Source organism: Chlamydotis macqueenii, chromosome 24 (genome assembly GCF_036417535.1).
Source record: "Chlamydotis macqueenii isolate bChlMac1 chromosome 24, bChlMac1.mat, whole genome shotgun sequence".
Classification (NCBI taxonomy): Eukaryota; Metazoa; Chordata; class Aves; order Otidiformes; family Otididae; genus Chlamydotis; species Chlamydotis macqueenii.
In genome coordinates this window covers 506993-531971 of record NC_141579.1, presented here as the reverse complement: position 1 = coordinate 531971, position 24979 = coordinate 506993, and the positions used below count along the sequence as shown (strand labels likewise).

The 24979-nt window shown below is 56.4% G+C and overlaps 2 protein-coding genes across 5 annotated transcripts in view; both read left to right on the top strand.

Moving 5' to 3' along the window:
- The first annotated feature begins 59 nt into the window (after nucleotides 1–59).
- On the top strand, nucleotides 60–7002 carry CHEK1 (checkpoint kinase 1). Its single transcript, XM_086766180.1, has 12 exons — nucleotides 60–124; nucleotides 1383–1606; nucleotides 1712–1776; nucleotides 1845–1914; nucleotides 2442–2630; nucleotides 3050–3154; nucleotides 3240–3335; nucleotides 3423–3531; nucleotides 4198–4375; nucleotides 5020–5151; nucleotides 5250–5351; nucleotides 6742–7002. Exons 1-12 carry the CDS (start codon nucleotides 60–62, stop codon nucleotides 6835–6837), a joined length of 1431 nt encoding a protein of 476 aa, XP_086622306.1. The 3' UTR covers nucleotides 6838–7002.
- A 1385-nt stretch (nucleotides 7003–8387) lies between these two features.
- CDON (cell adhesion associated, oncogene regulated) overlaps nucleotides 8388–24979 on the top strand; it is a 62634-nt gene continuing 46042 nt past the window's right edge. Inside the window, exon 1 of one of the 4 annotated variants that reach the window (XM_086766247.1) lies at nucleotides 8388–8407. The gene's annotated coding sequence lies outside the window, so the exon portion shown is untranslated. Of the gene's footprint in view, nucleotides 8408–18745; nucleotides 18874–19947; nucleotides 20043–23246; nucleotides 23268–24979 lie in introns of those variants that run through there. The other 3 variants (XM_086766245.1, XM_086766246.1, XM_086766249.1) reach the window with 3 other exon arrangements.

Sequence of the window (24979 nt, the reverse complement as noted above, 5' to 3'; positions counted from 1 at the left end):
AACGGGAACGGGAACGGGAACGGGGCCGGGGCCGGGGCCGGGCCCGGCGGCGGCGGGGGATGGCGGTGCCGTTCGTGGAGGACTGGGACCTGGTGCAGACGCTGGGCGAGGGCGCCTACGGGGAGTGAGTGGCGGGGGGGGTGGGGGGGGCGCGGGGGGGGCGCTGCTCGCCGCCCTGGGCGCCCGGCCTGGGCCCGGGGTGCCGCTCGCCCCCGCTCGGGCCGTGTTGTGCCCAGGTGTGGCTGCTGCCTGCCCGCTGCCTGCCCGCTGCGTGCCCGTTCTGTGCCCCTGCGTGGCGACCACTTGCCCGCTGCTTGGGCTTCGCTTGCCCCTTCTGTGCCCGCTGCGTGGCCTTTGCCTGCGCTCTCTGTGCCTTTTATGTGCCCGTGTGTGGCTGCGGGTTGCCCGCGGCTTGGCTGTTGCGTGGCCCTTCCGTGCTCACTGTGTGGCTACTGCTTGGCGCCTTCTGTGCCCGCTGCTTGGCTATCGTGTGCCCGCTGCTTGGCTATCGTGTGCCCGCTGCTTGGCTATCGTGTGCCCACTGCTTGCCCCGTACGTGCCCGCTGTGTGGCTACTGCTTGCCCGCTTCTGTGCTGCTGCACGCCCCTTCCGAGCCCAGTGTGTGGCTACTGCTTGCCCCCTGCTTGCCCCCTGCTTGCCCTTTGCTTGCCCCCTGCTTGCCCTTTGGTTGCCCTGTCTGTGCCCACTGCATGGCTACTGCTTGCCCACTGCATGGCTACTGCTTGCCCACTGCTTGGCCACCATACACCCCCTCTGCGCCCACTGTTTGTCCGCTTCTTGCCTGTTGCATGCCCTTTATGTGCCCATGTGTGGCCACTGCTTGCCCGCTGCTGTTGCGTGCCCCTTCCATGCCCGCTGTGTGGCTACTGCTTGCCCAATGCGTGCTTCTTGTGTGCCCTGTGTGTGGCCGCTGCTTGCCCACTGCACGGCCACTGCTTGCCCTGTGTATGCCCACTGCTTGGCCTTCATGCGCCCTCTGCTTGCCCAGTGTTTGGCCACTGCTTGCCCACTGCGTGCCCCTTGTGCACCCTCTACGTGGCTACTGCTTGCCCATTGCATGTTCCTTGTGTGCCCACTGTTGGCCACTGCTTGCCCACGGTTTGGCCACTGCGTGCTGCTTTCATGCCCGCTGTGTGCCCGCTGTGTGCCCTGTTTGTGCCCGCTGTTTGGCCACTGCTTGGCCATTATGCACCCGTGTGTGGCTACTGCTTGCCCACTGTTTGGCCACTGCTTGCCCTTCACTTGCCCGCTGCTTGCCCGCCACGCGGCTGTTACGTGCCCCTCCCGCACCCACTGCCTGTCCCCCCGCCCTGCCGTTCTGTGCCGGCCGGGCGCCTGCTGACCGCCCCGGCCGGCTGCAGGGTGCAGCTGGCCGTCAACCGCCGCACCGAGGAGGCCGTGGCGGTGAAAATCGTGGACACGACGCGAGCGGCCGACTGCCCGGAGAACATCAAGAAGGAAATCTGCATCAACAAGATGCTCAACCACGAGAACGTCGTCAGGTTTTACGGGCACCGGCGGGAGGGCGCCACGCAGTACCTGTTCCTGGAGTACTGCAGCGGCGGCGAGCTCTTCGACCGCATCGGTGCGCCCGCCTCGGAATCCCGGTTTTTATATAAAATGATGCGTTGAATAATTAATCCTGAAGCGGCTGGGAATTATTCTTCCCCTTCGTCTTCCTCTCGCGCAGAGCCGGATATCGGGATGCCGGAGCCGGAGGCGCAACGGTTTTTCCAGCAGCTGATCGCCGGCGTGGTGAGTAGGGCGGCGACGCCGGCGCCGGCGTTTCCCCGCACGCCGCTGACCTTGCGCTCCGCCCCCAGGTCTACCTGCACAGCATGGGCATCACCCACCGCGACCTGAAGCCGGAGAACCTGCTGCTGGATGAGCGAGGTGGGGCAGCGAGGCGTCCCTCTCCGTCCCCCGCCTGATTTTGATTTTGCGTTTTGCATTTTTGATTTTGCGTTCTGCATTTTTGATTTTGCGTTCTGCATTTTTGATTTTGCGTTCTGCATTTTTGATTTTGCGTTCTGCATTTTTGATTTTGCGTTCTGTATTTTTGATTTTGCGTTCTGCATTTTGCATTTTTTACTCTGCATCTTGCGTTTTTGCATTTTGCGTCTGCATTTTTGCAATTTTTATTCTGCAAATTTTTTGCATTTTGCATTTTTATTCTTGCGTTTCGTCTGTTTAATTTTTAATTTGCATTTTGCGTGTTTAATTTTGCATTCTGCATTTTTTATTCTGCATGTTGTGTTTTTACTTTTGCATTTTTGCATTTTGCTCTTTTAATGTTGTGTGTTGCTTTCTTAATATTGCATGTTGCGTGTTTATTTTTGCGTGTTGCGTTTTTAATGTTGCATCTCACCTTCTTACTTTTGCACGTTGCCCCTGGATTTTTCATTCGGATCTGGGCCCAGATAACCTGAAAATCTCCGATTTCGGCTTGGCCACCGTCTTCAAGCACAACGGCCGGGAGCGGCTGCTCAACAAGATGTGCGGCACCTTGCCCTACGTGGCCCCCGAGCTGCTGCGACGCCCCGAGTTCAGGGCCGAGCCCGTCGACGTCTGGGCTTGCGGCGTGGTGCTGACCGCCATGCTGGCCGGAGGTGGGCTGCCCGCGACGCGCAGGGGTGCCTGTGGAATTGGGGGGGGGGGTGGACAAGGCGCGTGAGGGACGTACATAAAATGCGACGGGGGAGCTTTTGCACGCTGGAAGTCTTTGCACGCCACAGGGTGTTTGCATGTCACAGGGCTTTTGCACGTTGCAATACTTTTGCACGCTGCAGGGCTTTTGCACGTTGCGGGGCGTTTGCACGTCACAGGACTTCACGCATTGCACGCCACGGGGCTTTTGCACATTGCAGTGCCTTCGCACGCTGCGCGCTTTTGCCCGTTGCCACCCTTTAAAACCGCACAGAACCTGTTTTTGTGACCCTGCTTTGCAAAAAAATCTCCCGGTGCAAACCGCGCCGCGCTGTTCCCTGCGCGCCGGTGCGATAGCGCAGCGCGTTCTTCCCTGCGGCAGAGCTGCCCTGGGACCAGCCCAGCGACAGCTGCCAGGAGTACAGCGACTGGAAGGAGAGGAAAACCTACCTCCCGCCTTGGAAGAAGATCGATTCGGCGCCCTTAGGTAAGCGCCCCGCAGCCGGCGGCGCCCGGACCCCCGGTCCGCGCCAGCCGTCGCCATTCTCCCCGTCCCGCTCTGTCTCCCTCAGCGCTGCTGCACAAGATCCTGACGGAGAGCCCGGCGGCGCGCATCACCATCCCCGACATCAAGAAGGACCGGTGGTACTGCAGACCCCTCAAAAAGGGTGAGGGGCTGGGCGGGGGGCGCGCGCCCCCCTCAAATCGGGTGGCGGGAGGTGGGGGAGCGATTGGGCGCTTTTGTCCCTTTCCAGGCGTCAAGCGAGCTCGCGGGTCCTCGGGCGGCGTCAGCGACTCCCCCGGCACCTTCTCCAAGCACGTCCGCTCCGACACGGACTTCTCGCCGGTGAAGGGCACGCTGGGGTGAGCCCCCGCCTCCCTTTGCGTCCCTCCCCGCCGCAGGGGCCTTGCACGGTGCGGGGCTTTGCACGTCGCAAGGCCTTGCACACCGTAGAGTTTTGCACTTTGCAGGATTTTGCGCGTTGTGGGACTTTGCGCGTTGCAGAGCTTTGCACGCTGTAGGGTTTTGTGCACTGCAGGGCTTTGCGCGCCGCGAGGTGTTGCACGTTGCAGTTCTTTGCATGTTGCAAGGCTTTGCACGCTGTGGGGTTTTGCACGTTGCAGTTCTTTGCTCGTTGCAGAGCTTTGCACGCTGCGAGACGTTGCATGTGGTAGTTGTTTGTTCGTTGCAGGGCTTTGCACACTGTGGGGCTTCGCTCGTTGCAGAGCTTTGCACACCGAAGGGTTTTGCACGTTGCGGTTCTTTGCACGTTGCGGTTCTTTGCACGTTGCAGTTCTTTGCATGCTGCAGGGCTTTCTTTCCCTGTCTTCTCACTGGGAAGCGGTCTGATGGCAACCAGCTCGGTGCGTGCATGAGCCCGTGTTCGCCCTGCTTGCACATGCACCAGAAAATCCTGCAAAATCCCAAAGCGCTGCAACTCCCACGCTGGGATATCTCCCCGCTCCCCACCCTCGCAGCCTCCCCTCCGCGCCGCCGCCCCTAACCTCCCGTCTCCCCTTCTGTCGCAGCGAGGAGAAAGCCAGCTACTCCACGTCGCAGCCGGAGCCCGGCACCGGCGGGGCGCTCTGGGAGAGCGGGGCGGCCAGCATCGACAAACTCGTGCAAGGGATCAGCTTCTCGCAGCCCGCCTGCCCCGAGCACATGCTGCTCAACAGCCAGCTCCTCGGCACTCCGGGCTCCTCCCAGGTGCGGCTCCGCGGGTTTGGTTCTTGCAGGGCGCAGCGTTGCAGCATTCAGGGTGCAACTTTGCAGCGTTTATAATAGCAGGATGCAACTTTTGCAGTATTGGAGGTGCGACCGTGCATTGGTTTTCCTCTCAGGGTGCAGCTTTGTGAGGTTTGTCATCTCAGGATGCAACCTTGCAACCTTTGGGGCGCAGTGTTGCAGAATTTGGAGGGCAACTTTGCAGTGCATCTAAGATTAGGGAGCAACTTTGCAATACTGGGGTTGCGGCTTTGCAGTGTTTATCACTGCAGGATGCAGGTTTGCAGGTTTTTGGGGTGCAGCTTTGCAGTATTTTTAGTATCAGGCTGCAGCTTTGCAGCATTTAGGGTATCGGTGCAGCTCGGCAGCATTTGGGATGCAGCTTCGCATCCGATTTAGAATATCAGGTCCAACTTTGCACTGTTTGTTATACCTGAGGTGCAGCTTTGCAATATTTCTAACGCAGCGTCGCAGCCCGGCAGCTGCAGCTCGCGGCGCTCACCATCAGGGGGTGCAGCTTGGCAGCGCTCATCCTCTGACAGCCGGGGTTTTGCAGAGGCGGGGCTGCAGCTTGGCGCGATTTGTAACTTTTGCACGTTTGGTTTTTTTTGGGGGGGGGTCGGCAGAGCCCGTGGCAGCGGCTGGTGAAGAGGATGACACGCTTCTTCACCAAACTGGACGCCGACGGCTCTTACCGCGCCCTGCAAGAGGTGTGTGAGAAGATGGGGTACGGCTGGAAGAAGAGCTGCACGAACCAGGTGGGGACTGGGGTGCGAAACGCTGGGGTGGGACCCCCTCTCCGTGCTGTTGCATCTGCGAATAATTCGGGGGATCCCCGTTTGCCGTTGTTTCGCAGGTCACCATCTCGACCACGGACAGGAGGAACAACAAACTCATCTTCAAGGTGAACCTGGTGGAGATGGAGAGCAAGATTCTGGTGGACTTCCGCCTCTCCAAGGTGAGCAGAGCGGGCCAGGGTGGGCGCGGGGTCTTGCAAGACCATGCAGGGTGGAGGCAAGGAGATGCAAAAGCGTGCAGGGTGGTGTGAGATGCGTGAAAGGCTGTGCGAGGAGATGCAGGACCGCGCAAGGCTGGGTGTGCGAGGAGATGCAGGACCGCGCAAGGCTGGGTGTGAGGTGATGCAGGACCGCGCAAGGCTGGGTGTGAGGAGATGCAGGACCGCGCAAGGCTGGGTGTGCGAGGAGATGCAGGACCGCGCAAGGCTGGGTGCGAGGAGATGCAGGACCGTGCAAGGCTGGGTGTGAGGAGATGCAGGACCGCGCAAGGCTGGGTGTGAGGAGATGCAGGACCGCGCAAGGCTGGGTGCGAGGAGATGCAGGACCGCGCAAGGCTGGGTGTGAGGAGATGCAGGACCGCGCAAGGCTGGGTGTGAGGTGATGCAGGACCGCGCAAGGCTGGGTGTGAGGTGATGCAGGACCGCGCAAGGCTGGGTGTGAGGAGATGCAGGACCGCGCAAGGCTGGGTGTGAGGAGATGCAGGACCGCGCAAGGCTGGGTGTGAGGAGATGCAGGACCGCGCAAGGCTGGGTGTGCGAGGAGATGCAGGACCGCGCAAGGCTGGGTGCGAGGAGATGCAGGACCGTGCAAGGCTGGGTGTGAGGAGATGCAGGACCGCGCAAGGCTGGGTGTGAGGAGATGCAGGACCGCGCAAGGCTGGGTGTGAGGAGATGCAGGACCGCGCAAGGCTGGGTGTGAGGAGATGCAGGACCGCGCAAGGCTGGGTGTGAGGTGATGCAGGACCGCGCAAGGCTGGGTGTGAGGTGATGCAGGACCGCGCAAGGCTGGGTGTGAGGAGATGCAGGACCGCGCAAGGCTGGGTGTGAGGAGATGCAGGACCGCGCAAGGCTGGGTGTGAGGAGATGCAGGACCGCGCAAGGCTGGGTGTGAGGAGATGCAGGACCGCGCAAGGCTGGGTGCGAGGAGATGCAGGACCGCGCAAGGCTGGGTGTGAGGAGATGCAGGACCGCGCAAGGCTGGGTGCGAGGAGATGCAGGACCGCGCAAGGCTGGGTGTGAGGTGATGCAGGACCGCGCAAGGCTGGGTGTGAGGAGATGCAGGACCGCGCAAGGCTGGGTGTGAGGAGATGCAGGACCGCGCAAGGCTGGGTGTGAGGAGATGCAGGACCGTGCAAGGCGGTGCTGGGGGGTGCCAGTGGTGCAGGCAGTGCCTGGTAGGTGCAAGGTGATGCAAGGCAGCGGCTGGTGGGTGCAAGGTGGCGCTGAGTGGGTGCAAGGCGATGCGAGTCACGCCAGGCGGGTGCACGGCGACGCAGAGGGCGTGCCCGGCGTGTGCAAGGGGGTGCGAGCCGACACAACTCTCCCCGTGCAGGGCGACGGCCTGGAGTTCAAGAGGCATTTCCTGAAAATCAAGGGCAAGCTCAGCGACATCATCAGCACCCAGAAAGTCTGGCTGCCCGCCACCTGAGCCCCCTGCACCCCACCTGCCTCCTCCTCCTCCTCCTTTTCCTCCTCTTCCTCTTCTTCCTCCTGCTGGGGCTCCGGCGGCAGCACGCGAACGCCGTGAAGGCGCCCGACTGCGCGCTTTGGATTTTAAAGATTTAATAAAGCCCTGGGCGGGGGAACAAAGCGAGCTGCGCGGTGCAAGGCGGAGGCTGCCGCGGGTCCCATCCTGGCGCGGCCAGCAGAGGGTGGGGATCTCAGTGAGCGCAGGGCTCGTTCACTCTGAAACCTACTGATGGCGCAGCGTTGCTCCGCCGGCGTAAATACCGCTCTGGGATCGCCGCCAAGCCCTGCGGCCCCAAAGCAGCTCGTTACACCCCTGCCCAGGGTTTGGGGGCTGACCCCCACACCCCGCCCGTCCCCCCCTGCCTCAGCGGCTGCCCTCATTTTCCGACCCCGCTTAATTGCTTTTCGGAAGGGCTGAGGAGGGGAGAGCTGCCAGGGGCTGTTAGCGCTGGAGCGAGAGAGAAGAGCTGGGGATTAACACCTTCCCCCGCCAGAAAAGAGCATCCCCCCCCCAAAACCCCATTTGAACCCAGGGTGCAAATTCTGAGACGTCTCCGCAATTTCTCCCCAAAGCTGCCGCAGGGTTTAATTATTGGGGTGGAAAATGCTCTTTTTTCTCCCCTTTTTTTAAGTTTTTTTAATATCCCTTTCCTCGTCTTTTTTTGTTTTCCCTGGAGGGAACCCCCCTTTGGCGAAGCAATTAGCGGCGATTTTTTAATTGCGTATTTATATTGCAGCCGGGGAGCGAGACCCCGGCAGCAGCGGGCGAGGGGGAAGCAGGAAGACGCCGCCCCCCCCGACCCCCCCCCACCTTGTTTGCTTTTCAGGCGAGATTAAGCGCTTTTAATTGTCCCGCAGATCACAGACTGCGGCTGGGGGGGATAATTAGGCTGAATACAGGGTTTTCTGGTTCACTCCCCCCAGGAATTTATATTTTTAAGGAGAAAAAAAAAAAAATGTAAAAACTTTGGGAACACTTTGGGAATTAAGGTTTTCTTGGGAGAGTGTGGGGCTGGACACAACTCGTTGCATGAGTGGGGCTGCGAGGGAAAAGCCTCCCCTTGAGCAACAAATTTTTTTTTTCACCTATTATTTTGGGTTATTTCACCTATTTTTGGTTATTTTGGGGGAGTCGTAGGGAATGTTTCCACGCACCGCTCGCGCTCCTAGGCTCTCGCGCGTTACCCAGGCTCAATTATCCCACGGGAATGATTTTCAACCCCAATTTGCGATCGATTTTTGTTGGTTTGGTTTTTTTTTTCCCCTCTGGGGAGGGGGTTATTTTCCACTTTTGGGGGAAATTCTAGGGGGATAAAAGGTTTATTTTAAAATTTAGCCGGGTAAAAAGGGGCAGCGCGGAGCCGGGCCCCTGAAAGCGCCCATTGTGCGGCCCCGGCCGGGACAAGGCGCTCTCAGAGAGGCACCGGAGCGTGCAGAATTCCTTAAACCAACATTTATCGGCGGGCGGGGCGGCCGCGGCCCCCCCCCCTCCGCCTCATCACCAATTCATGGCGCTGCCACGGACGCAGGTTGGTTTTGGCCGCCCCGCAGCGTCCCGGGATTCGGGGATGCGGGATGGAGGATTTGGGATGGGGACGGAGGGTGCAGATGTGGGACGGAGGATTTGAGGATGTAGATGCGGGATGGAGGATTTAAGGTCTGGATGCGGACGGGATGTAGGGTTGGGATGCAGGCGCAGGATGCGGGCCAGAGGATTCAGGATTCGGATATGGAACGGAGTTAGGATGCAGATGCAGGATGGAGGATTCGTGATGCAGCCATGGAACGCAGGATTTGGGATGTGGATGCAGGATGGAGGATGCAGATAGGGGGCGCAGGATTTAGGATGTAGACACGGGATGGAGGATTCAGGATGCAGATATGGGACCAAGGATTTGGGATTGGGATGTGGGATGCAGATGGGATGCAGGATTTGGATGGAGGCCTCAGGCCACAAGTACGGGATGCAGGATTTGGGGATGCAGATACAGGAGAGGATTTAGGATGCAGATGTGGGATGGAGGATTTGGGACTTAGATGCGGGATGGGGGATGCAGAGGGGGGACACGATTTAGGACATAATGCAGGATGTGGAACGGAGTATTTAGGATGTAGACAGAGAATGCAGGATGCGGGATTTAGGGTGCAGATACGAGCTTTAGGGAAAAAATAACCGGATTGAGGAAGCAGGTACAGGACTGAGGAAGCAGACACAGGATGTGGGATGGAGGATTTGGGCTGCAGACGCAGGTTTCCAGGTGGAGGGTACAGGACACGGATGCAGAAGTGGAATTTAGGATTTAGGATGGATTTAGGATGCTGATGCAGGTTTCCAGACACAGGACACGGATCCAGGACACAGCATCCAGGCTGCAGACGTGGGATTTTGGGTGCAGATGTGGGATGGAGGACACGGCGGGAGACGACAGGAGAGATGCAGGATTTAGGATGCAGGTGCAGGACATGGGATTTGGGATGCAGAAGCAGAATTTTAGGATGCTGATGTGGGATACAGGACAGGCAACGTGGGAAACGGGGTTTAAGGTGCAGCTGAAGGACGCCAGGCACGGGGAATGTGGCACAGAAGCGGGATTTGGGACGCGGAGGCGGGATGCAGGACGTAGGAGGTGTGATGCAGAAGTGGGATTTAGGGTGCGGATACGGGATGGGGGTGCAGGACAAGGGGTGATCCAGCCTCAGAGCGGCGCGGCGCAAGCCTGGCTGCGCACCCTCGGAGATGGGGAGTGCGTGCAACGAGCCGGGAATTGCAGATTTCCAAGGGAAAATGAATGGCTTTCGAATCTCACACAGGGATTTCACCGCTTGTCTCCCATCTGGGAGGCAGAGCCCGGCCGCGTGGCCACATCTGCCCACCAGATGTGCCGGGGCGGTGATTCGGGGAGGGGACAGAGCTCCCGGCGGATGGGGAAACCTTCCCGCCGCATCCCTACGCGGGTTGGTTTGGGAACACCGCTCTCCCACATCCCACTTTGCAAATTACTTTAATTGCAATTCAGCAATGGGGGGGTGCAGGTGCAGGGTGCAGGTGCAGATGCGGGACACGGAGTGCAGGACATGGGATGCAGCTGCAGGATTTGGGATGCAGGATGCAGCTCCAGGACGGCGACGCACCACTTGGAGCCGAGAAAAATGCCGGAACCACTTCCCCATCTGTTTTTTAGGGACAAATTTGGAATTTTCCCGCTAACATCAGCCTTTCAGGGACTGGCAAGCCACAGGTTTGCTTCGTGCAGAAGCATTTCTGTTTTCTGAACTGCCCCCATCAGCTATGGGGTCCAAGACATCAAATATTAATTAAAAAAAATCCCCTAAAGCCGGAGCAATTCCATCCAAAACGCCCAAATCCAGCATTTCCCTTTCTAAACCAGTGTCTCCTTCCTTTCTCCTCAGCGTTTCCCACTGTGGAGGTGCCGGAGGGGCTGGATTTTTAACTCGGGAGATGTTTTAGCTCTTGCAAAAGCATCGCAGCGGCCTCAGGAAGGCCGCCACATTAATAAAAGCAAAAACACAGAGGAGCCTGTTAAGGAAACTGCTGCAAAAAAAAACCCTTCCAGAAAACATCGTGGATGCTGGCTTTTTATTTGGGCTTTTTCCCCCTTTTATTTCATCAGGGACGTGAGTTTTGCAGGTCGTTGAGCACCCGGACAATGGTGCACAGTGGAGTTTTTCCTGCAGGTTTGGCCCCTGGATCCTCCTGTCAGCAGCAGGGAGGGGGTTTTGCAGTGGGAAATTTGCAGGTTAAAACTGGATATTTGTAGGTTTTAACCCAAAATCAGGGGACTGGCACTGCAGATGCAGCCCGGCGGTGACAGCGGGGCCACGGGTGAGAGACCCCATCGGTGCCTCTTGCCCGGCAGGCAGGAGAGGGAGAAAAATGCTTTAAAAAGGTAAAAAAAAAAAAAAAAAAGCTCCAAACCAGAGAGGCTGAGGTCATTTTTTTGGCGAGGAAGTCCGCTCCTTCAAAATGCCTCCAGGTCGGGTTTAATATCGGCAGAAACATTCTTGGGCAGGGTGGGGAGAAAAGGCTGCTCTCGCTGTCGAGTAGGGACCCCCGAAGGCCCTAAAGAAACCCAAAACACCCTAAAAAAAAACCCAAAGTGTCCCCAAAAAATTAACCGCTCCACTGCTTCGCACCCCCCAGGCAGGGAGCAAGCCGAGCGTCGGGGGAGAAAAGAGCAAAGCAATGCAGGAAGGGCGCAGGGAACCGAACCTTTAAGTGGTGTTCGAGCGTCATTTGGCCTCTGCCCGGATTTTGGGGGATGTGGAGAGGAGGAAAGCAAGGGGATCCGGCAGGGAAAACGCATTTTTCCTCATCGTTCCAGAGGGTTTGTCTCGTTGCTTCATTCCTCCCTTGATTTGGCATCGTCTCGGCGGGCTCAGCACCCACCACCACCCACCTCGGGCACAGGGGTTTGGGTGCGAGGACGGGACTGGCTGGAAAAAGCGTCAAAAAGAGAGGGAAAAATTAAACTGATTGCGTCTGCCGTGCTTTGCTCGGAGGGCTGAGCAGCTGAAGAGGGAAAATGAGTTTGGGATCGCTTGGCATCGCGGGCCGGGTCGCGGGGATAGTGCACCTTGCCGGGCGTGTGCGCCCTGCCAAAATAAAGACGGGGAAAAAAATAGCACAGGAGCATTGGAGGGGAAAAAAAAAAACCCTCTGGAGGGGTTCTGATCCCTGCTGCGAGGGAGGAGCGAGGCGATGCTGCGGCTGGGGAAGGGGATTTCTCCTCCGCGCTCGCACATTCCTCCCGTCAGCAGTATTTACACGACGGCACCGGGAGAAATCCCAGGTCGGCCGGCTTACCTCCTGCTGGTTATCGCTGCTTCATCCCAGGTTTTGCTCCCACATTCCCGCGGTTTGGTCCTTCCCACGTGCTGGAGCTGCAACCCTTCCGTGCCAAATCCTGCTCGTGGGACAGGGAAGCCAAAGGCGCCAGGAGGTGTTGCAGGGCGCAGGGATGCTGGCAGGATGCGAGGCCATTTGCAGCGCGTCAGGATGTGTGCGGCGTGCACGGCTGCTGGCAGCACGCAGCGATGTTTGCAGCACGCAGCGATGTTTGCAGCGGGCTGGGGTGCTGGCAGCACGCAGCAATGTTTGCAGCACGCAGCAATGTTTGCAGCACGCAGCGATGTTTGCAGCGGGCTGGGGTGCTGGCAGCACGCAGCGAGGCTCGCAACACAGCGATGTTTGCAACATGTAGGGATGTTTGCAGCGTTCAAGGTTGCAGCAGCACACAGGAATGTTTGCAGCATGCAGAGATGCTTGCAGCGCATGGGGGTGCTTGCAGCACGCAGGGATACATGCAGTGCATGGAGATATTTGTGGCAAACAGGAATGCTTGCAGCCCACGAGGGCGTTGCAGTGCACGGGGAAATTTATGGCGCATGGGGATGCTTGCAGCACATGAGGATGTCTGCAGCACGCAGGGATTCTTGCAGGATGCAGCAATGCTCACAACACACAGGGATGTTTGCGGCACAGGGATCCTTCTGGTGCATGGAGAGATGTGTGGCACACGGGGATGCTTGCAGCACACGACGATGTTTGCAGCATGCAGGGATTCTTGCAGCACACAGGGACGTTTGCAGCAGCACGCAGGGACTTTCGCAGCACACAGGAATGTTTGCAGCACACAGGGATGCACGAAGCCACTTTGCAGGAGCCGGCGACACCGCAGCAGCTTTTCAGGCTTTCTGTGCCTCAGTTTCCCCTTCCCATCGGTTTGCTCGGGGCCCGGCTTCGCGGGACGCCGTGGCGCTGGGAAACCTGGCCGCGCCGCGGCAGCTTGGCTGGCGGCTTCGCCTTCGGCGCTTGGAGGGCGGCCAGGGGGAGCGCTGGGGGCCCGCTGCGCGCCAGATGCGATAAGGAAAGGTTGGGACGAGGCTGGAAAAAGAGGGGAGGGGGGAAAAAAAAGCAAAAGCAAAGCAAATTCCTTGGCAAATCAAAGCGGAATGCTTGCGGAGCGAGCGCGCGGCCTTGCATCCAGCCATCCGTCTTGATAAGGAGCGTCGAGGAGGAGGCGGCGGCGAGACGAGGCTGGGGACCCGCCAGCGACCGCGCTTCCGTCGCCAGGCGCTCACCAGCTTTCCCACCGCTGGGCGACGCGGGGACGGGGAGCCGACGTGCCTCGGTTTCCCCACCCCGTGCACGCAGAGAGAGGGGAAAGGGGTTAAACCGGTGCCCGGGAGGGGTTAAACGGGGCCATTTTCTGCCGGGTTTTATCCAAAACATATGTTTTCACCACGATTCGAGTTATCTGGGATATTTCCTGCGTGTTTGCTCCTATGGCAACCGGCCCAGCGTGAAAGGCCTATTTACTGGGCCCAGGGACGAGGAACAGCCATATGGTGTCAATTTGGAAGGTGCTCCGTCCCCTCCGCCCATCTCCGGTTCTCCTTCCGCCATCGCCTTGGTCCCTCCAGGGGTGTCCACCACCAGCCAGGTCCAGCCGAGGTCGGGGATGGGCACTGCTGGGCAAGGTGAGGCGGTGGGTTGGGTTTGGGGAGCTCGGAGAAGGTGGAGAGGGGCTGCAGGAGATGGTCTGAGGTCCTGCAGGAAGATGGGGATGGAGAGAAGGTACCTACCCTGGGTTTGTGTCCTTCATGGAGACAAGGATGGAGCCAAGCAACCTCAACATTGGTTTGAGGTCTAGCCAAGACACTGGGCTGGCGATAGGGTTGGGCAGAAGCTAAATACAGCATCAGTCTGAGGTCCCACCAGGAGATCAGGCTGGAAGCTGGCTGGAGAGAAGCTTCCTGCAATGTACGTTTGAGGTTCATCCAGGAGATGAGGCTGGAGATGAGCTACCTGTGGTGTTGATCTGATGGGGCTGGAAACAGCAGGGAGAAGCTACCAACGTCGGTTTGAGGTCCACCCAGGAGATAAGGCGTGGAATAGGACTGGAGACATGCTACCTGCAAAGGTTCATCCAGATCATGGGGCTGGAGACGCGACCAGCGAGAAGCTACGCACAACGTCATCCTGAGGTACATCCTGGAGACAGGGCTGGAGATAACCTGCGGTGGGGCAGAAGGGTGCTGGGGAGGTCCCAAGGACCATGAAGACCTCATATCACCTTCCAGAACCTACCAAGGGGGTGCAGTGAGGTCTGTCCCACCCCTAGCAGGTCCAGGCTTCTCTTGGAGGGAACCCCAAGGTCCCGAAAAACCCAGCATCTGCACGGGGCCATTCCTTGCACCTTCCTAAAGATCAGGGCAATTTCTGAGCCCGGCACCGGAGTGGCTCTGCGGGGTTAAATGACCAAAATACAGGAAAAGGGGGCAAAAACATCCTCTGGTCTGCTGGGGAAAAAAAAAAAGCGAGTATTTTCTAAGAAGTCTCATTTTCTGTTGTTGTTGTCGCTGGGTGTTTGGTGCAGGGAGGGATGATAAAGTCGGGCAGGACCAGGCACGGCATGGGACAGGGGATTTTGGGAATGATTCCCTCCCAAAGCCTCCCGCAAAGGTATTTCTGATGAAAAAAAAGCCAGATTTTTTTTTTTTTTAAGAAAAAAAGTTTTACAGAAGTGACCCTTCCCACTAGCCTTGCAATTTTTCTTTTTAATAAGAAAAAAAAAGGCTTTCAGCCAAAATAAACCTTCCCGATGAAAACGTGTGTTTGGGTCAAAAAGGCACTTTTCACTGGGGGAAAAATAAACTGAGAAAAAACCTGGCCAACCCCTGAAGTGACGGGTTGGCAAAGCTCACAAGGAGATGTCTTCTCTGGAGCCAACAGCTCTCGTCCTCCTCCTCCTCCTCATTCTTCTCCCTCTCCTTCTTCTCTTCTTCTCCTCCTCTCCTTCTTCTCCTCTTCCTTCTTCTCCTCCTCTTCATCATCCTCTTCCTCTCCTTCTCCTCCTCCTCTTCTCCTTCTCCTCTTCCTTCTCCTTCTCCTCCTCCTCCTCTCCTTGTCCTCATCATCCTGTTCCTCTTCCTCCTCCTCCTCCTCCTCCTTTCCTCTTTTCCTCTCCTTCTGTTGTCTCATCTTGTCTCTTCTCTCTTCATCTTATCATCTTCATCATCTTCTTACCTTGCCTCTCCTCATCCCTTCACCTCCTCTTCACCTCCATCTCCTCTTCCCGGGTGATGCGCGTGCCCCTGCATCCTCCGGCCTTTGCGCCCGTATGACTTGCCACCGGCTCCCTACCCGTTCCTGCCCCGTGCCTCGGCTTCCCCACTGACGCAAGCGCTGCCGCACCGCAGAGCACGTTCAGCAGGTGGTGCCACCCAACGGCTCCTCCATCACCGCGGGGAGAGGGGCACCAGGCAGCTGCCTGGCACTGGCTGCCCCCTTCCCAGCAGGACCCCCCCCCCAAGAGACCCCCGGGCGCTGATGGCCAATGGGGGCACCCTGGGGTGCTGGGCTGGCCCCGCGGCGGGAGTGGGATGGGGAGATGAGGAGAGGACAGGGTGGTGGGGACCAGGATGAGGTACCCAGCGGGAACAGGGACAAGGTGATGGGGACTGGGACAAGGGATCTGATAGGGACTGGGACGGGGTGATGGGAACTGGGACGTGGTACCTGCTGGGGATCGGTGATGGAAACCATGATGAGGAACCTTCTGTGGGTGGGGTGATGGGGACCAGGAAGAGGAACCCATGGAGTGCTGGTGACCATTCCGTGGCGATGGGGAGCATCTCCCACCCTTGCCTGTCCCACACCAACCCCGTTCTACACACCCATGGCCTTTCCCCCACCCCAAACCCGCGGCAGGACAAGGAGAGGACCGGGGTCCCCACTGCGCTCACCCCTAAAGACGTCGTGGCAGTGCTGGCCGGCTCCCGCGGCGTTGGGATCGCAGAGAACCGGATCGCCGGGAGCTGCCGGCTCAATGCTGGGGCCTCGCTCCCACGAGGGGATGAAAGGCTCCCTGTCCGAGCGGCATTAGACGCGCTGCGAAGGCTCATTCCCAATCGGTCACGCTCCGAGGCACAGCTGCAAAACCCACTCCGGGAAGCTGGGATGCTCTGGGGGCTTTGTTTGGAGCAGCCTCGCTTCCCGGGGAACCGTGACAAGACGATGGGATTACGGGGTAGGAGAAATTTAAAAAAAAATCAAAATTGCCCTCGCTGCGACGACGCCAGCATGGAGAAAACCAAGGGGACCATCAAATCCCCAAACTCCTGCCCCGTTAACGGCAGCATCGTTAAAAGGAAAAGGAGGAAAACCTTGTGAGGAGGAAAAACAGCGAGAAGGGAACCTTGCGAGGAAGAAAACCCTGCAAGGAAGGAAAACTTGCAAGGAGGAAAAACCTTGCAATAGGAAAATCTTGCAAGGGAGGAAACTCTTGCAAGGAAGGAAACCTTAAAAGTAGGAAAAATGGTGCAAGGAAGGAAAACTTTGCAGGGAGGAAAAAACTTGCAAGGAAGCAAATTTTGCAAGGTGGAAAACCTCACAGGGAAGAAAACTTTGTAAAGAAGGAAATCTCACAAGGAGGAAAACACGCCATTGCAAAGCCAAAACCCAGGCGAAGGCAGAAGCGCGGCTCGGCACGAGCTCGGCAAGACAAGGCCCGCTGGCGAGCGCGCCGAAGCGAGCGGTTCTGCGCCTTCCGGCTGGGAGCAGCCGAGATCCCTCCCGGCACGAAACTCGGCATCGGTTGAAACCCCGGTGCTGGCTGAAACCCCGGCGTTGGCCAAAACGACGGCGTTGGCCAAACCCCGGCATTGGCCAAAACCCCGGCGCCGTTTTGCTTTCGTGGAGGTTAATCAGGTCAGCGTGCGGTGAAAGGGCGTAGCTTGTCCGGGCGCCCGCTCCCTAATGAGCGTCTCATTTGAATCCATGCAAAATAGCAGGGACATGGCGACACGCTAATTAAAGCGATTGCTGTTCTCTAATTAAGCAGCAATTCCCACCTCCATGAGGGGTTTCGCATCCAAATAGTGCACAAAGGAGGGAATTTGGAGGGGAAAAAAAACCCAAAAATCATACGGGGAGGAAAGGCGATTTGGCAGCACCCCTGCTCTGTGAAGGAGTGTCGCAAGGATCACAATTTTGATAATTTTTACCAAAAAAACCCAATCTTGGCCATCTTGCTCGTCTGCTGAGAGCGATCCTGGAGCCCTTGGCGTGTCGGGCGGCCGCCGCAAATCAGGTGATTTAACTCGTCGGCTGAGCCAACCCCGCTCTCGTTTGGGTTTTTGGGGCGTTAAATTTCTAATCCGCCGAGGACTTTTCCAGCCTTCATTTTCCTTGTTTTTTTCCCGTTTTACGCTCCTGGAAATGATGACATCCTGCAGGAAACCTCCTGAGGGATAAAATTAGGGCTGGTAAACACAGGGTAGCGCAGCCCGTTGGTCTCGTAGGTTTGCCCAAAAACCAAGGAACTTTGTTCCAAGGGTGGGTTTTTAAAAAAAAAAAGCCAATTTCTCTTTTATTTTTAAACATAGGAGCTGTGTTTCTTTCCGGCTTGCTCCACGCGCTGCTGAAGTCTTTCCATGCGAAACCCTTCTGGGGGAAAAATCCCTTTTTGCCGCGCACGGACGCAGCCTAAATTTAGCAAAGTCTCAAAATCAGAGGTGTTTGGGGCGTGGTTTGGGCATATTTCGGGCTTTTCGGAAAGGGCTGGGAAAAGCAGTGAGGGTTTGGGCGCAGGACGAGGCCGAAACGCTCCGGGTTCGCCGTTTTTAATCCCGCAGATTAGGTCTAAGGCCGGGCAATTTAAGGAGCTGTTAATATTAAATTACGCTGCAAATGAGGGGAGCTTCCCCGACGCTTCGCCGTGCTCTCGCTGCGGTTGGCGGCTGGACGCCGTCCAAGCCTCGATAAACTCACTTTTCGCTGCTTTTCAGCCCTGTCTCACCGGAGCAGGGGGTTTCTCAGCAGAAGATCCTGCAGGCAGCACGTGTGCAGCGTGCGGGAAGCCTTTCCAGCCTTCCGGAAAAAAACCCTGGAGCCGCTCTCCCGCTCCCTTGCTGCCACGATGCTCGGGTTGTACGAGCGGCTGCAGGAGAGCTGCAGCGGGGTGCAAGAGGGCCGGGAACCCCTCGGTGCAGGAGGAAAGGATTGATAACAGGGACTGCAGGCCCGTCGGCGTGAAAACGAGCAGCAAGGGCACGGCAACAACCTTTGCACGGGTGCATGCGGGGACGCTTGCAGAGCACGCGGCCCTCGGGATCATCCAAGAAAGCAGCTGGTGCGTGGTGCGTGGTTGTGTGGGCGCATGGGTGCAGAGTGCATGGCTGCACGGTGCATGGCTGGACAGCGTGTGGAGCACGGTCACACAGGGCCGTGGATGCATGGTGCATGGTTGCATGGTTGTACGGTTGAACAGGTGCCTGGGTGCACAGTGCATGCCTGCATGGACGTGTGGCTGCATGGGTGCAGGGTTGCTGGGTGCATCTGTCCGTGGGTGCATGGTGCATGGTTGCACAGGTGCATGGATGCATGGTGCACAGGTGCATGGGTACACAGTGCACGGGTGCATGGTTGCACATGTGCACGGGTGCACAACTGCACAGTTGCTCGGTGTCCAGCCGCATGGGTGTATGGTTGCACTTGTACATGGGTGCACGACTGTGTGGGTGCACGGTTGCTCGGCACACAGCTGCACGGGTGCACGGGTGCACGGGCGCGCAGCTGCACTTGTGCATGGGTGCACGGTTGCTCGGTGCACGGCTGCACGCCCCCCGGCCGCCGGCTGCCGCCCCCCGGTACCGGCCAGGCCCCGGCCCCGCTCCCCCTTCTCTTCCCTTCCCTTCCCTCCCCTCCGCCGCCGGTTGGTACGCTCCGGCGGGGCGGGCCGCCGAGGGGAGCAGGGCGGAGAGGAGGGCGGTGCCGCCGCCGCCGACACGGGGCCGCCGGTGGGAGCGGGGCGGGGAGGCGGGGAAGGGGAGATAAGCGGCGCGGCCGGGCGGCGTTGGATGGAGGCTGTCGGCCGCCGGGTCGCCCGCCCCAGCCTGGAATGTCCTGGGGAGCCGCCGCCGAGCGGGGCCGGGACCGGTACCGGGGAGGGGGAGCGGCCGCCGCCGAGAGGTAACGCGGCCGCTTCCCGCCGCGCCGCCGGCTGAGGGGGCGCGCGGGGCGGCGGGAACGGGCGGGCGGGAACGGGGAGGGGAGCGAGCGGCGGGAACGGAGGGTTGGGCACGCGGCCACAGGTGGCGGCGGCTCCTCGGCGGGAACGCGGCGCCTGCTGTCAGCGCCGGTACCGGTACCGGTACCGCTCGTTGGGCTCCCCTGTGCGCCCCCCACTCTGTCCCCTGCGCCGAAGGCAAGGCGCGACCGGAGGGGCTTGTTCAAACCATCTGGCTCTGTATTTTTTTTTTTTTTAATTTTTTTTTTTTCTTTCGCGCGTGTGTGCGTCCTCGGTCTGTGAGGCTGAGCGGGAGAAAAAGACTAAAACTGAGCCTGTGTAGAGAGCGCTTTGAGTTGGGAGGAAAAAAAAATAAAAAAAAAAACCCTCAGAGCGCAGTTCCAGTGCTCTGCCTCCAGTCTGTTACTGATTTACGGTCTTCACAGGAGAGTTGCCCTGGCTCTGCGATATTTGTCGTTAAAACGCTGCTCTGCTGGAAGGGGCTGGGCGCGGGGTCGCGCCTGGCCTCTCAGCCGCCTTTAAAATTGATAATCTTGTCGCTGGGTTTTAATCCGTAAGGTCGTTTTCTCTGCGATTTGAGCCCCGAAAGGAAGAGGTGCCCGAGGACTCCAGCTGTAAAGCATCCTGACACCTTAACTCCGATTATTATTGTGATTATTATTTTTGCACTGAGGTGCCTCTGTCCTTCAACCTAACTAGTTCTTGAGCGTGAAAATACTTCAGCTTGCCTTGTCTGTCTCTTTGCCAGAGAAAAAAAAAAAACCCTAATAACTACACACTGGCTGACTTTTAATGAAAGAACTTTCCAGTCGACTATTGCGTGTCTCCAATATTGCTGTTTTCAGACCGAAAGGGAAATGTTTTTCAGACATGACACACAACTCTTGGGCCGAAAACAGGCGATGTTTATTTTGCCCCTGGCTCGTAACTTTTTAAAGGGTTGGCGAATGGGTAAACGTGATGGCTTTATGTAGCTGATTTTATTTTTATTTTATTTTTTTTTAGTGCTTTCCCCAAATGATTTGCTGCGTCTGTGTGCTGGGAGGTTTCTGAGAAGGAGTAGCCAAGCCTGCGGCTGTAAAACTGTCAGCTCTGAAGGGGTGTTTACTCAGTGAGTTGTGTCTTTCACACATGCACCAGAAATACAATTTACTAACCCCAGCACCGGGGTTGTCACTCCACGGCCGCTGAGGTGACCGGGAGCGTGTAAACTTTTTATTCTCTGGGGTTTTGTGGTGCGTGGCCCCGCGTTTGCTTTGAACAAAGCAGGTAATCCCGTTGTGCTGGCGCTTAAAGCCGAGCTGCGCGGAGCCGGTTTGCTTTTCTGCTCATCTCCTGCAGCTCTGGTGTTTTGACAGTTGCGATTTATGTGGTGTACTGCCTGCCCATAACTTCTTTAAGGGGGGGGGGGGGGAGTGCTTTTGGGGAATTGTGGTTGCTGAAGGCAATGGCCCACTCCTTCGTGCCGCTATATTCCGAAAAGCCTCGGTTGGCGCAGCGCTGGACGTTTCACAGCATGATTTCTTAATGCTTTTCCGTTAAACTTGATATCATATGCCCTAATTACAACCAGCGTGCTTTTGTTCAACCAAACTAAAATAGGCGGCGAGCACTGCTCGTATTAGTCAAATGCTTCAAAACCAAACCCCTACTTTTTTTTTTTTTTCTTAAATCAATTCCAAGCCTGTCTTGTGGGGAGGGCTTGATAACGGAGCACTGCTCTGTTAGAAAGAAATAAACACTTTTTTTTTACTGTAATCCCCTCTCCACAACAAGAGGGAAGCCTCCAACTGGCTCTGTCTACATCCCAGAAAAACCCCGCAGCTTTGCGAAGCAGCCTTAGAAAGCCACGATGTTGCTCAAAACTATTTGGTTATTTAAAGCTGGACTCGCAGATGGAAATACTGAGATGGGATTACCTGCCAGCTCCATGTTAAAAGGTGTTTTTTTTTTTTTCTTTTTTAACCTCTGAGGAGGAGCAGGAAGTAAGATGGGAGCAGCTCTAGCGGCGAGGGATTAGTAATTCGCCCAGGGATGAGCGCGGTAGCTTTGTCGCTTGGATTAATGCGATTTACACCCTTAAGCTGCCCCGAGCGCCTGTAAACAGCCGTGCCCGTGCGTGCAAGGTGAAGCGCGGGCGGTGGGCCGAGAGCAGCTCGGAGTGGTGTTTGTTTGTTTGTTTGTTTGCCATCCCTTGGTTATTTTTCATCCTTTTGCAAGCCCAGGGGTTTGGTGGGAGACCAGCCCTACCCAGTGCTCTTGGGTTTTTGCCTCCCACTCCTTCTGGATGCTGGCAGGTGGGGCCTCTGCGTGTTCCCTCTCCTGGCACTAAACTTTGTGTTTCTTACCCCAAGATGGAGGAGGAGGGGGCAAAAAAAACCGTGTCAGGAGAGGCCTGACTGCTACGGGGGGGACAAATCCCAGCAAGCACTCTCATTATCCCAAGGTGTGCTGTAAACCGAGGCTCGTGCTTACTTTGGCTCACTCCTGTGCCAGAGGAATAGGGCAGCTGTGCTCCAGCTTCAGGTGATGTCACTGGAGGATTTTAACTGTCAGAGCTTTAAAAATACACGGACTTGTTTAAAGACTGCTTCTGCAGATGTGGAAATTGTGAAGTGAGGCAATTGATTTGCTTGCGTGAGCGCGCAGCGGTGCCGGTGTTCGTCATCTCGTAAATCCTCCGCTGCGTATCCCCGAGCAGACCTGCTTTGCCTAACAAAGCCCTTGCTGGTACCGAGACCACTGAAATTTGCTGGCTGCTCGAGATAAGACGCTGCCATGAGGTGTAAGACCAGCAAAGCTTCAGGTGTGGTGCCAGAAACGCATAATTGGGAAGCAGTTGATGTAGATGGCATGAGCTATTTCTAATTCTGTACGTGGAAAAGCATTGAACTTCACCTAGCAATTCCACCAGAACTGCTCTTTGTGCTTCCTCTAAGAGTTCCTTTCCTGCGTCTCCTTTTGCCAGGCCTTTTAGCCCGCGCTGGATAACGTCCCAGTCTGCGTCTTCCTCGTTTCTGTGCTTATGAATACCTCGAGGGGTTTCTAACGCGACGCTCTGCTCCTGCGTACCTGTCTTGGCGCACAAACCTATGCAAAACGCCGGGGAAATGCGGTGAATTTACTGGTGAGCTGGGTTCCAGTGGGGCTTTGGTTTCTTTCCCAGAAGCCCTGAGACTGAGCGAGTCTTCACCCACAGAGCTGTTGAGATCTGGTATTTCAGATAACGTTTTATATGGAATCGCTTGAATCGGCGCGCTGCACGCGGCTCGGAAACCTGCCTGGTGCCTTTTGTTAGGCAGCGTCTAATTTGTATGAATTAATTGATACTGTAAACTTGACCTTTATATGTAGAGTCGGGGTTTTTTGTCTACTGCTTTGCTTACGATCTGTTGAGTAGCAGGTCACGCCGCCTTCCCACTTGCTGTGATGATTTTTTCTGTCAGTTTTCTAGTTTTCCTCCGTGTTCCAGTGGGCTGGGGAGCTTCTGAGCCCTGCAGCTGGGGTGAGACAGATCAAAAATGCTGGCTTATGGAGCTTAAAAACTCGTTCAGGATTTTTAATCTTGTATCAGGCAGTCAAATTTCCTCTTTAAATGGGAATTTCCAGCTTGACCTGCAATCCTGACTCTTAAAGCTGGCACGTGGGGACCAAACTGTGTTCTCCATGTGGTTTTTTTTTTTGGTTTTTTTTTTGCTATTTTGGTCTAGCTTGTTAGCAGGTGAGCTGGTGCTAGGTCTCTTCTCCAGGCACGTCCTCTTTCCTACTAGCTCAGCGCTCTCTGCGTGACCCTGCTTTGGTGTGGCCCCTTCTCCCACATCGCTCGCTCTGGGATGGTGTTTGTCCTTGGCAAATTCAGCAAAAACCCTCTTTGTTGTATTACTTTAGCTAACGAGAGGTCTCTATGTACCCAAGAACTGTTAGTTTCTTCTCTGTGTGTGTGTGTGTGTGTGTGTATATATATATATATATATTTTTTTTTTTTTTTTTCAATTGAGCGTTCTTCCAGTGATTTCCTTGGTAGATGGCTCAGCACAACTCCCAGGGCTGAGCATGTCAGTTTTCCACTTGGTTTCCCCAGCTTGCTTCTCCCTTTCCGGTGCGGCGGGTGGTTCTCCAGTGACAGTTATCACGTTAGGGCAAACTGCTTGTTCAGCCCTGCTAAGGGTTGAGACTTGTGCATCCAGACCACCTGTCTTTCCCATTAAGCCCTTGCTTGCTCTTTCTATGCAAAAAAAAATCTTCTGTCTTTCAACAGGAGGGAAAATAATCATGCAAGGTGGGTTGTTCTCCCATTTCCCATACCTATGAGATGTCTCAGAGCTCTTCTAGCCAGGTGGGACTTTTTTTTTTTCCTTTTTCCCCTTCCCCTCCCTGGCTTCTTGGGTGCAGTTTCACGTTTCAGCTCCGTCGGAGGACTCGCTGCAGCAGGAGGTGGCAGGTACGTTCCTGCCTCTTCCTCGCTGTGGGAATCCAGCGGCGGAGCAGCCGCAGGGGAGTGACTCCAGCTAACCTTCAAAAAAAAAAAAAAAAACAAACCCAAAACCAACCAAGCCCCAAACTTTCGCTGGATCTTGCCCTGCAGTTACAGAGTTGCTAAATCTTCCACCTCGATGACTGGGGAGGCCTCTGGGGGCCGGAGGGGTGTTGGGAGGGGGGAAACGGCCCATTTTGGCAGCAGCCGGCTTTTAAATTGGCTTAGCTGTCTCATAAAACCGCGCTCTTGATGCGGCAGCCAAGCCAAGAGCCAGTTGCCTTGCAGAGGTGAGGGTCTTGCCGTTCCCCCCGCTCCATCTCCTGCCTCTCACTAGACGTGCCCGATTAAACCTCACTAAAATAGCAAGGGGGGGAAAAAAAAATATATATAATCACCTGAAACCCAGCGCAAGATCAGCCAGCTGGGTTGGAAGGTTTTCCTTCCAGCTTGGCAGCTGGGGGCAGTGCCAAAAGCAGCGGGAGGGGGCGAGGGATGGCGCTGGGGGCCGGGGACCATCCCTTCTGGCCGCGTCCAGCTCTTGGTTCGGCTTGGCTGGAAGGTGGAAACGCGTCCTCGGCCTCACCTGTCTGATCCTGCTCTTTTTGATTTTACACCCTGGATTTTGCTGTTTAGTTTTTCCCTGCAGACTTCAACCAATGTGTCCGACAACGAGCCGGGCGGTTGAGCTACATTTGTTAAATTCAACGACAAGTTTAATATTTCTCATCTCAAAGTCTGCCTGCCTCTCAGACCTCGCTTTTCCTTGCGGTGGAAGGGAAAAACCGCTCGTGCTGCCCTGAGCAGCCTCTCATTGACAAGCAGGCTCTGCGAAGGAGACGGGCAAAGGGGCTGGGCACCGCTGGTTTACGTTTTGGGGGTGTTTTGTCTTTGTAAAGGTAGCTGTGGGTTGTGTACCCTGCCGGCTCGCTCCGCCTCGCCTCTTTTCTTAAAAAAAGTATGGGTTTTGGGCTGGTGTGGTTTTTGTTTTGTGGGTTTTTTGTTGTTGTTTTTTTTCTGGTTTGGTTTTTTTGGTGGTTGTTGTTGTTGTTGTTCAGGAGGTAACCCCCAGGTGAGCGTTCCTCTTGTGAGGACAAGTCCCGTCTGGGGAACTGCAGCAAGGAAGGAGGACAGTTAACGTGGCCCTTCTGAAACAAACCAAAGATGATTTTTCTGAGGTGAAATCCTCTATTTGCTTCCGGATGGATCCAAGCTAGGTTTTCCCGAGTTAAGTTACTGTAATCAGGTGGCTATTTTTCAGTTTTTAATTTCTTTTTTGCCTCTTGTTTGTTAAGAGATGATGGATCGGCCCAAATAAGGGTATGAGAGAGGCTGGCGATTTTCAGGAGGATCCACAGACAGTCAGTGCATGACTTGTTGCCTTTATCTCCGAGATCAGGAGATTCCTTTGCAGTGATGGATTAATCCACTCTTGAGTGAATAATATATCCGAGAACAAGTAGGAGCCAGCGCTCCAAACAGATGATTTGTTTAATACGTGTACGCCTCTCCTCCCCGCCTCCCACTCTGAAAAGCTTCTTTCTTCACCGTTTCATTCGGCCTGCCTGATGAAA

Bases quoted from the DNA above. Each gene is read 5' to 3' on its own strand.
- CHEK1 (XM_086766180.1), top strand. From the start codon at position 60: ATGGCGGTGCCGTTCGTGGAGGACTGGGACCTGGTGCAGACGCTGGGC. The intron at 3,532-4,197 runs GTGAGCCCCCGC...CTTCTGTCGCAG, and splicing joins CCGGTGAAGGGCACGCTGGG to CGAGGAGAAAGCCAGCTACT. The intron at 5,152-5,249 runs GTGGGGACTGGG...GTTGTTTCGCAG, and splicing joins AGAAGAGCTGCACGAACCAG to GTCACCATCTCGACCACGGA.